We start from the raw sequence: 12195 nt of genomic DNA on the forward strand, positions 1-12195 counted from the left end.
TCAGTTTAATAAGTCACGGTTGCAAAATACTAACGCAAATTCTTTACAGACGAATGGAAAAACTGGTAGAAGCCAACCTTGGGAAGATCAGTTTGGATTCCATAGAAATATTGGAACACTTGATGCAATACTGACCCTACGACTTAGATAAGTATTAGAAGATAGAGTAAGGAAAGGTAAATCTATTTTTGTAGCGTTTGTAGACTTAGAAAAATCTTTTGACTATGTTGACCCGAATACTCTCTTTGAAATTCTAAAGGTGGCAGGGCTCAAATACAGGGAGCAAAAGGCTATTTACAATTTGTACAGAAACCAGATGGCAGTTATAACAGTCGAGGGGAATCAAAGGGAAGCAGTGGTTGAGAAGGGAGTAAGACTGGGTTACAGCCTAGCTCTGATGTTGTTCAATCTGTGTACTGAGCAAGTAGTACAGGAAACAAAAGAGAAATTTGTAGTAGGAATTAAAATCCATGGAGAAGAAAACAAAATTTTGAGATTCGCTGAGGACATTGTAATCCTGTCAAAAGACAGCAAAGGACCTGGAAGATCAGTTTAACAGTATGGACAGTCTCTTGAAAGGTGGATATAATATGAATATCAACAAAAGCAACACGAGGATAATGGACTGTAGTCGAATTTAATCAGGTGATATTGAGGGAATTAGATTAGAAAATGAGCCCCTGAAAATAGTAAATGAGTTTTGCTATTTGGGAAGCAAAGTAACTGAAGACTGTCGAAGTAGGGAGGATATAAAATGTAGACTGGCAATGGCAAGGAAAGCGTTTCTGAAGAAATGAAGTGTAGCCATGTATGGGAGTGAAACATGGATAATAACTAATTTAGACAAGAACAGAACAGAAGCTTTCGATATGTGGTGCTTCAGAAGAATGCTGAAGATTAGTTGGGTAGGTTACATAACTAATGAGGAGGTCCTGAACAGAATTGGGGAGAAGAGGAACTTATGGTACAACATGACTAGAGGAAGGGATCGGCTGGTAGGAAACGTTCTGAGGCATCAAGAGATCACAAGTTTAGTATCTGAGGGAAGTGTGGGGCTAAAGATCGTAGAGGGAGTCCAAGAGATGAATACACTAAGCAGATTCAGAAGTATGTAGGTTGCAGTAGGTACTGGAAGATAAAGAAGCTTGCACAGGTTAGAGTAGCATGGAAAGCTGCATCAAACCAGTCTCTGGACTGAAGATCACAACAACAACAACAACATAGGTCAATTCTATATTCCGATTCCAGCCATTTGATGATTAATTAATTACATCGTTTTTTCAGCATGTATGGCAATCGAGAACTAGAATGGACCTATATAGAATGTCAGTTCTAGTTACCGATTCCAATTTTTGTTGTACACCACAGTAGTTTTAGAGAGCAATTACAAATGCTGTTACTGTGGTGTCGTGCCCACTCACCTCTTATAATGTGCCTAAAGGATGCTGGTTTCTCAGATAGCTATACAACAGCTCAAGTCAATAACATTAATGGTTTTTATTGCAATAAAGTAGATTGACAATACTTAACTTTGCGACACAAGCAATTGGCGACATGCAAATAATCAGTGTCCTTCTCTATATACAATGTCCATACAAGTAATTCACACGAGATCATACGGACCACGGCCCTTCTAGTGCCTCTCTTCTAGTGCGTGGTTTCTGGTCTGGGTCTACTTGTGCACGTCTTCCGCTGTCCGTCGAGGCTGGCAGGAGCGCCGCTTATATTCTCTTCGGGTAGAGGCCGCTCCTGCCGTCGTGCGATCCCAGTCGGAGTGCTGGTAGCTGACGTCCTCTCACAGCCTTCTCTGCTCTTGCGTTCTTCATCTTCGTGTCGCCACTTATCGTTACGCCGGCACAATTACGTTTCAGTGCACACAACTGCAAAAATAATTTACATATGAGTCTTGGAACGGTTGGAATCTGTATCTGAAATTAACCTACATAGGTTAATTATAGTTATCGTTTCCAATATTCTTTAATTTTTGTAAATATTTGTTTGTCATGTGCTGGTTTTCTTTTAGAATTTAGTATCTCGGTTTCTCCACATGCTATGCTACTGTTTCGTATTTGTTGCCATTCATTTAATTTTCCTGTTTTTCTGATACATTTTACTTTCTCCCCACCCTAAACACCCACTTTTCTGCGCTTCTCCCGTTAGATTCAATAAGTAATATAAGATTAACGCTATTTTATAACAGTATGACTTCACCAAGCACTTTACTGCGCTGCAATAAAGGTTCTCTGTGCTTTCCTAGTCGCATTGATTATTAGAATACATCTAACCAGACATAAAAAAATTTTTAAATTCGTGTTAATTATTTTCGTTGTCTTCAGTTCGTTTCGATATAATTCATGACTAAGTATAGAACTACGTGAACGTGATTCTGATATTATCATAAATTACATCGTTTGTTTACGAGTATGATCTCTTGCTTTCATAGATTGCCTATACATATCATTTTGTCTATAGGCATGTGTAGTGGTTAATAAAAAGGAAAAAAGAGAAGAGAAGAAAAGAAAAGGTTGAAAATGTGGCAAGAAATGGTGAATAAAAAGGAAAGGGGTTTTAAAATCGTTAATGACCGTGAAAAAAGGAAAGAATGAAATGCAAATCGGACTTCGTATTACAGAAAAGTTATCGGACTTCATGATTCGGAAAAGCTATTGTTGGGGTGGTCCTTGTGGCGTTTCTGAGCAAAAGTCAAACCAATTTCTACTGCAAAAATTATTTGAAAAAAAAACAGAGGATAACAAAACGTGATTAACAGGGGGAATGGTGTTAAAGTACTGCAGTTCATCCTTTACCATGTTAACATGTCTTCTTTCGTGAAATACAGTAGCTGCTCCGAAATCTTGCAATCGTCAAGGAATCACTAATTTATACAAATCAAAATCGTCTTGAGATTAAATGCAATGTATTTTATGTTGCTGCTTCTATCCTCTGAATTTCATACAAATTTCCACAAATTGTCTGCACATCAATAAGTTGTTTTTCGTCTTAATCAGACCAAGACTAGCTAATACGTTTTTACGTCTGCATTAAGCTTCCGCTCTCGAGAGTCAAAAGACGGATAGAAAACAGAAAGAGTTACAATTTTAGCACCTTCATTTTCATATATATTTTCTCTGCCGTCGAGCGCTCATACAGCTGTGACGGTATAATTTATATCTGAGGGAACGAGTGTAGCGCGGCGAAATTCAAAGTCCCGCTACATATGACGTCATTGCTCAATCGGACACTAGAATTTATCCCGATTTCGGACTTTCTGATGACTTCATGAAGCAATTCCTTGAGGCCAACAAGTCGTACGCCATTTTATGCACTGTGAAATCTATTATGCTCTTTACATTCAGTTGTTATGGTTTAACATAGGGAAATTCCGCAGGAATTTGTAAAGTATATCTATGAGAAATTCTGATGTGTTATTTGGGAGAACATACATTGTTAAAGTACTGCGGTTAGTTCATTAAATTCCAATAAATATGCATCATCAACTGTTATCATGAGGGAATTGATCATACTTATTATTATTATTTATTATAAGTACATTAAGCTTTCAGGGATATACTGGTTAAATTGGTGGTAGCAGACATGGATGGCGACGAACCTGCACTCACATAGCAAAGATCTCAAACACAGTCACCAGAAGGACATTCATTAGTCCACATTAACATTGTCTTTAGCAAAAACAGAGTGCACAGTTCTCCAACAAAAATTTTTGATCACCTGAGCAATGATATAAAATGTCTGACAACCAGCAAAGTAAAATTTGAAAGCACACTGAAAAAGTTTCTCCTTGACAGCTCCTTTTACTCTGTGGAAGAATTTCTATTACTGTATTGTGTAAAAGGTGGCAGATAGGAATTACAAACTCATGTATCTATAACTTTTTTCCTTTTTGTAATGTATATTAAAAATAAAAGAGAGTAATGCATGATGTCTACAGTGACTATTGTAGCATAATATTGTCACACGATTTCTCACACAATCCAAAGAAATTGTGGTCATATGTATGGGCTGTTAGTGGCACCGAAGTCTGTGTCGAGTCCCTGGCGAATGAGAGGGTAGCAAAGCAAAAGCTGAAATTCTTAACTTCGTTTTCAATTGTTCCTTTACAAAGGAAAATCCTGGAGAATTGCCCCAAACTCAATTCTTTGTTTTTTGCTCTGAGCACTATGCGACTTAACTTCTGAGGTCATCAGTCGCCTAGAACTTAAAACTAATTAAACCTAACTAACCTAAGGACATCACACACATCCATGCCCGAGGCAGGATTCGAACCTGCGACCATAGCGGTCACTCGGCTCCAGACTGTAGCCCCTAGAACCGCACGGCCACTCTGGCCGGCCCTAAATTTAATCCTCGCACCACTGAAAAGATGAATGAAATAAGTATTAGTGTCAATGGTGTTGAGAAATAGCTGAAGCCGTTAAAACTGAACACAGCTCCAGGGGCCCAAGGAATCCATACGAGATTCCATACCAAAACTATGGCCAAGTTAGCCCCCGCTTCTAACTATAAGCTATTGCACATCCATCAAACAAAAAACATGCCCAGTAGATGGAAGAAAGCACAGATCACACTTGTCTATAAGAAGGGTGGTAGAAGCTATCCACAAAACTAACGTCCAATATCCTTGATATCGATTTGTTGTATAATCTTACAACATATTCTGAACTCAAGTATAATGAGGTATCTTGAAAGGAATGACGTCATCCATGGCAACCAGAGTGGATTCCGAAAACATCAATATTGTGAAACCCATCCTGCAGTTTTCTCAAGACAAAGTACCGAAAGCTTTGGATCAGGGCAGTCAGGTAGATGCAATAAGTATTTCTTCATTTTCGAAAAGCGTTTGCCTCAGTACCACACCTATGCTTATTGTCAGAAGTAGCCCATATGGGGTATAGCATAAAATTTGTGATTGGATTGAGGACTTTTTGGGAGGAAAGATGCAGTGTGTTATCTTGGACGAAGAGTCATCGTTAGACGTAGGAGTAACTTCAGGTGTGCCCCAGCGGAGTGTGTTGGGCCTCTTGCTGTTCATGTTGTGTATTAATGACCTCGCAGACAATATTTATAGTAAAATCAGGCTTTTTGCAGATGACACAATTATCTGTAATGAAGTACTATCTGAGAGAAACTGCATAAATATTCATTTAGATCTTGATAAGATTTCAACGTGGTGGAGAGATTGGTAACGTGTGTTCAGAAATGTAAAGTTTTGCAGTTCACAAAACGAAAGAACGTAGTTTCTTATGACTATAATATCAATGAGTCACTGTTGGAATCGTCCAACTCATACAATTACCTGGGTGTAGCACTTTGTAGGGATATGAAATGGAATGATCACATAGGTTCAGTTGTAGGTAAAGTATGTAGTAGGCTCCAGTTTATTGGTAGAATACTGGGTGAGGGCAATCAGTCTACTAAAGAGATTGCTTACATATCACTCATGCGACCCATCCTAGAATATGGCTGTATTATGCGGGACCCATACCATCTGCCATGCATCTCATGGTGGTTTTGCAGAGTGCAGATGTAAATGTAGGCTTAGAAATGTTCAGAATGTAACCATATGTACTAGTTAATTTGCGATGTTAATGTAAAACGACCAGTTCCACATCATTTCGATCCATCGTGCAAAACTAACTTACTACATATAATTACTAACTAACTACTGGTAACATAAAACTGGTCCACTTGACAACGCGGTACACTTTGCGCAAGTATAAAGGCCCGTCCACACGCAACGATCTGTCTGCGCAAATGTCTGCGCACATCACATCTGCGCAGACAGATCGTTGCGTGTGAACAGAAGATTTGCACCAACCTGAGGTGTGTGCAAACCTGGAAGTTGGAGTTGGAGGTTTGAGCGAAACCTCTCAAATCTGTCGGTTCAAACCACATCTGCGCAGACAAGTTGGAGCGTGTGGACAGGAGATCGTCGCAAATCTGGCGCGAAACAGCTGTTTGCTCAGTCTAGTGTTTGTATTTGTGTGCACAGGGCATTAAAATGGCTGATACTCGTCAGTGTTCTCGAGAGTTTGTAAGTGAATTCATTGAAATATACAGAAACCACCCATGTTTGTGGAAGATTAAAAGTAAAGAATATAGTGACCGAGACAAAAAGACAGCAGCATACAATGCTCTAATTGAAAAATTGCGGGCAGTTGGCGCCTCGGCAAACAGAGAAACGGTAATAAAAAAATAATTTCGTTGCGAACTGGCGAAATTATTTGCGGATGGATGTCGAAACTTATAATTATCTCTTAAAGCATGTAACCCCTCATATTATGAGAAAAATACTTGTATGAGAAGGGAAATTTCTGCTCATGAACGCCTGGCAGTAACATTAAGATTCCTAGCAACAGGAAGGAGCTACAATGATTTGGAATTTTCTTCTGCAATATCGAAACAAGCATTGAGTGAAATAATACCCAACACATGTGAAGCTATTTACGCTTTCCTGAAAGATGAGTTCATGAAGGCAAGTCAAGTAAATTAGTCTGTCAGTGAACTGTTTACCGAAAAGAGTTATCCAAAGTTCAGAAATCTAGAAGATCTAATGTAGGAGTAAATCAAGTATACCAGCCAACGTTATGGTATTTTGATCTACTTGGCTTTCTTAGTGATCAAGAAACGCCAAGACCAAGCAGGAGTACAATTGAAGATGAAATTGGAGTGTCAATGTGCGAGGAAATGGAACACGAGGTTATGTAAAACAAAACAGGTTCGCCCTGCAACTCTCGCAGTAAATTTACGTGACAAAACTGCTTTCGCTTTAGCAGCCACTGTCTGCACCATTTTGACCGCTTTCTCTGTTTCCTGCGGTTGGTCTGAATGTTTTTTGCAACACAAGTTGCGAACACAGACCACAACAGAACTTCCTCCATTTCTATTTTTCAAAATGACTGAATTAAATTTTGACGTTTTCGGGGAGCGTAGTCGCTTGCCACTGATATTTCTTTTCTACACCGACAGATGGCGGGCGAGTAGTAGATTGGGGTTTGTGTCGTGTGAACACACCACATTTGCAGCGATCTTTTGCATGTACAGACATCTGCGCCGATGTCTGCGCAGACAGATCGTTGCGTGTGGACCGGGCTTAACCACACCAGCAGATATTTCTAACCCAAACATATCAAGAAGATCATTCAGAGATACGAAAGTAATTCTCCCGTTCACAACAATAGCAATATTATGCGCTTAAACGCGTTTTTATGACACATTTAAGAATGGGGACGGGGAGATAATAAACCGTTTATCTACTCTCCTTTGGCAAAACAATATCGCAGTTTTAAAACTAATTATAAAATTCATTCATAAATGGAACCTTAGTATGTAAAATCACCAGAACACTGAGAGCTGGCTGTACGGCTTCAGGGCAAATCCGACAATAAATTAATAAATAAATCTTGAATTTTCTCTGACCATTGATGTATAGCCTAGAATCTTTGACGTTTGCCCTGCACGAAACGTTTCTGTATTGTTATTTTCTGGTGGCTAGGTTGTGGTATGTGATTGCAATGGATGTTAAATGTGAAGTTGGTTCTAGCGATGGCAATTGCTGTTACACAGATTCTTCGTCATCCAGTGAACTCAACGAGGATAATGATCGTAGGGACCAAGGAGTTGAGATAACTAAAGGGACTCTTAATTCGATTTTAGACGATAATTCACGTACGTTTGAATTTCTAAGAAGTTTTGGTGTTCTTGCTGATAAGTACATATGTGCTACATGCCGAAAGCCAATGTCCTGTACTAAGGTTCCACCAAAAAGAAGTAGGGATCAGCTTATGTGGCGATGCCGAAAACACAACGTGTGGAGGTCCGTCCGCAAAGGGACATGGTTTGAAAGTGCGAGGCTTACCATTAGAGCTATAGTTTTGATGACGTACTGTTTCTGTATGCGTAAGTCTGTGTTGTCGACAAGTCGCATTGCAGGATTGAGCGACAGAAGTGCCCTCGACTGGTTTCTGTCGTGTAGGGAAATTTGTTCAGCGTTACTGAAGAGAAGAGGAAAGATAGGGGGCCCAGGTGTTGTGGTTGAGATGGACGAATTGCCTTTTAGGCGTGTTAAATATGATTTGGGGAAGTGGATGGCAGAAGTCTGGGTTTGGGGAGCAGTCGTTTGTGGGAAAGAACATGGGCAGTTGGTTTTGAAAATGGTTGAGAAGAGAAATGCGAGGACTTTGCAAAGTCTTCTCGAAGAACATATCGAAGACGGGACTGTTATATGTTCAGATAAGTGGAAGAGTTATGAGGATGAAGGGGAAGTGGACCTTCAGACTTTTGCAGCTGATCACAATTATCAGTTTCGCAATAAATTGATTGGTACTATGGAGCAACATTGGGAGGGCATACAGAGAGTTGTGGGGAGAGGGAAGAGAAGGCTCGGTAGTTTGCAGGGCCATTTGGACGAATATGTTTGGAGGGAGAGTGTGTTTGGACAGGGGTGTGTGTTTCATTCTTTCATGCGAGGTGTGGGAACACTTTACGTACCGTGTGTAGAGGACCCTACACCGGCACTGCAGGACTCTAGGCGTGTAGCAGAACACTCTAAGCCGGCAGCCGGAGTGATAATACCGGTAGCAGTGAAGAGAGAACCTTCGCTGTCAGCAACTGTTCTATCCTCTCCATTAGCAGCTGGAGATGCGTCGCCAGCAGCAGTAAAGCGAGAGCCTTCACTGTCACCAGATGAATTCGAAGACCTGACACCGGTAGCAGTAAAAGAAGAACCTTCGCTGTCAGCAGCAGGTCCATCCTCACCAGTAGAAGCTGCAGTGAACGTTACACTGCAGCCAAAGGAGAGGCCTACGAGGCACAGGAAACGTTTGGTACGCGAGGATTTTTGGTATCCCACCTCGTTTCAGGACTTTTGTGATGCGGAGTTAGAGGATTAGGACAAGGTTTTGGTGTAATGTTCCTTTATTTTCGGTTCATCTGCCAGGTGTGGCGTATCTGGCAAAACACTTTAGAAATGGTCATTTTGAAACTTTGTCTGTATGGAGGCATTTTGTGTGATGGCCCTTTGCTCATTTGCACTGTCAGTTTATCCTCGTGACATTCGAGTGAAGACTGTTTGTAACTTTGTGGTAAGTATTCTGGTGTTTACCCTTCCATTTACATTATTGATTTAGCATCATTTGCTGCACTGCAAAATGTAACAAATATGCCATATTAATATTTTAGGAAAGATTGCCATCTTGCTATTTTATGGTACATCACTTCAAAAACACAGGGACTAAAAAAATGTTTTCAAACACATCGTGCACTTATCATCCTGTCAGGGTTTTTCTTTTCTGGTAGATATCATTAGTTAATCAGAACCATCTTCTGTATATCATATTCTTGATATGTGTCGAGGTATGGAATGTGTCAAATAAATCAAAGATTGAAACCTAATTGTCCTCAATATTGGGCTACTTGTTGCTCGTGTTTACCTGTCTGCATTCCAGAATCTCGTTAAGATATTGGAGCCATTGATCAGAAACAATTTCACTCGACATTTGAATTTGCTTCTGGTTTCCTTTAGACTTTTTTATATCTTTGTATAGGAGACATATATGTTCTTTATTTCACACTTTTCTCTGCTGAAGGTAGGTTTGCTGGTGGAAATGGTAGCTTATTGTTCCTTGTAGTATTGTGTGCATGAATTACTCTTAAATTACAGTGAATTATTGATATCAGGTTTGAACAGTGAGCAAATCTGCCATGAGGCAATGGTTAATATTTCCAGTTGCTTACACAGATCTTTTCCTAAGTGAGGAGTCACCCCACGAGTCATCCTGTAGAACATCATCAGCAAATGAAAATCTGAAAGAAATGTTAACTGCATCCTTCCGCATCAACCTTAGCATTGGAGCCATCCACTTCAAATCAACTTAATATTTGCACCTCATAGTCTTAAATATTTGATTTTTCATTCATTGAATGTAGGTCTACCTAAAGAGTTGGTAGACAAAATGTGGTATTCTTCGATACAGCCATCATTGGGCTTTCAAACATCCAGAAAATAAAAACTACTCATTTTTCTGAGTAGTGTGAAATGAAATTGGTAACTTCAAAAGATCTGATGCTAAACAGGTGACATTCTAAAGGTCTTGGTTTAAGCTTTAATGTAATATGTAGAACAGTTAATGCTGTAACATTTGCTTGATCTTAGTAAAATTTAAAAAAATATATACATTTCAGAAAGTAATTAAATGCCCCTTTTGCTTAAAAGGTGTAATATTTTTCATAAATGTGTTTTCAGACAGTAGTTTAAATGTCCAGATGGGAAGAGAACAGAGTCTTAAAATATACTGTTAAGGTTATTGTATTATATAAAAGAAATACTGATTTTAGTTAGAAATCAGTACTTTTCTTCAAAAACCAAACAGCGGTATTTAGGTTTTTAAAGTTGATTTACCTATTTATTAATCCTATAGTGAAACTGTTACGGTAGTTAAGTAATAAAAGCTACCTGAAATAATGAATATGATTTGCATATTTGTAGTAAGCAAGTTGTACACGAGTTATTTCTGACAATAAAATAAAAAGGCTGCACAAAGCAATCACTTGGATGGTGTTACCTGTAGTCTCACTTGCACGACCTCTTCTATTTAGACATCTTTTTATTAGAATAAGTGATTAATGGTCTAAACAGACCCTTCCAGCAGGTATCGTGGGCTTAACCTTTGTTTGGATTCAGTCAGCTGGCACTGCTGAGATTTCAGGCTTGGAAAAAGTTAAAATAAAATACAAAGCAGCAAGGTTCTTGGAAGAACATTGATATAGAAATCCTCGGGCTGAGAATCATTTGAGACAATGCAGATAATCACCCACTATCTCTACTGCTCAAGGGCTTATTTCATTTAAAACCACCCAAAATAAAGAAATCTCATTGCCATCATGTCACAGATGGGCCATTCCATGTCAGTTAAACCAATTTAAGAAAATGTTCCAGGTGACAGTCTCAGATTTGGCTGAAATGTAGCACACCAATGCTACCAAGTGTGGAACACTCGTGTACAAAATTTTAAGTTCCCCTGCTAATTAGTTCCAGAATTATGGCTCGTGAAAGAAGGTGGCATGACCCGGAAATTGCAACCCGCATCTGGCAATCTATCTTCAGACCCAACTTCAGGTCTTAATAACTTTGGAACTATTCCGCACAGTCCAGTGAAATTTTTACAACCCACTAACATCCACTTAGAGAACACACTCTATGAATCAAAACACCAACAACATATTTCTGAGGGAAAATAAAAAATTCCAAAATATGATTAAAAAATGTAATATGTTAAAAGGTACATATTCTAGGTGCCCTCTGTGCCAAATATAAATCACTCGAAAAGGGTATTTATTTATTTTTTGTGGTGAGCTTAATGTGGCCTAAACACACACAGCACTCATCTTGCCCATACCAGTCACACAAACAGAGTTACAAGCACACGGAAATATAAAAATTTGAAAAATTACCTGAAAAACATGGATTTTCTAAGTGTGGTAGCACAGAAGGGACAAGTGATATCCAAGCCAAATTTCAAACACTGCATAAGTAGACCATAATATAATATGTGGCAAAATTTCAACTTGTTATTGCAAGGAATTTATGTACAACAAATGCAAACAGAGATTTTTTTGGTTACATTTCTTTTAACACGATTTAGCAAGTAATAGTGATGATGCAGACAGCTTCTTTCAGATAAAGCTGCAGCAATTGTTGGGAACCATTAGGCAACAGAAAGTTAAACAATGGTAGTTTTCAGGGACAGAATGGATCATTGTTAGGCAGGAACAACAAAGGAAACAAGCAACAATTACAGGTTACTCATATTTTTAAGATTCTAGTTCAGACTGGTCAGTACTGTTGTGCAAGATTTGTTGCTATGGAGATCCGGAACACATCCTGTGGGCACAACAAGTACAGTTCCAGGAAACTTTAGTGTTTATCATCATATGAAAGTTTTTCTGGATAAGTATTCTTTCCTACGAAGAAGTTGTTTTGATCCATTTCGGATTCATAAGAAGACAGTGAAGTGTAGCCTCAGAGAAATTGATATAAAATCAGTATTGAAAGTGAATCAGTGCCTGGGACTTAACATGAAACCAGGACAAAAGTTATGTTCCAGGTGTGTTACACTGCTAAAAAATGAAGAATATTCTGAAAATTCACATTAGAGTGACGAAGAGTATCAGCCACCT

The 12195-nt window shown here is 39.0% G+C and overlaps 1 protein-coding gene across 3 annotated transcripts in view; it reads left to right on the forward strand.

The window, feature by feature from the left end:
* Window positions 1–7480: 7480 nt before the first annotated feature.
* LOC126443000 (uncharacterized) overlaps window positions 7481–12195 on the forward strand; it is a 60893-nt gene continuing 56178 nt past the window's right edge. For all 3 annotated transcript variants that reach the window (XM_050090843.1, XM_050090842.1, XM_050090841.1), the window contains exon 1: window positions 7481–9101. In XM_050090843.1, coding sequence (XP_049946800.1) covers window positions 7533–8909 — 1377 coding nt within the window. In that variant the 5' untranslated portion in view covers window positions 7481–7532 and the 3' untranslated portion in view covers window positions 8910–9101. The remainder of the gene's footprint in view (window positions 9102–12195) is intronic.

The sequence above is a fragment of the Schistocerca serialis genome, unplaced genomic scaffold, assembly GCF_023864345.2.
Source record: "Schistocerca serialis cubense isolate TAMUIC-IGC-003099 unplaced genomic scaffold, iqSchSeri2.2 HiC_scaffold_1420, whole genome shotgun sequence".
Taxonomy (NCBI): domain Eukaryota; kingdom Metazoa; phylum Arthropoda; class Insecta; order Orthoptera; family Acrididae; genus Schistocerca; species Schistocerca serialis.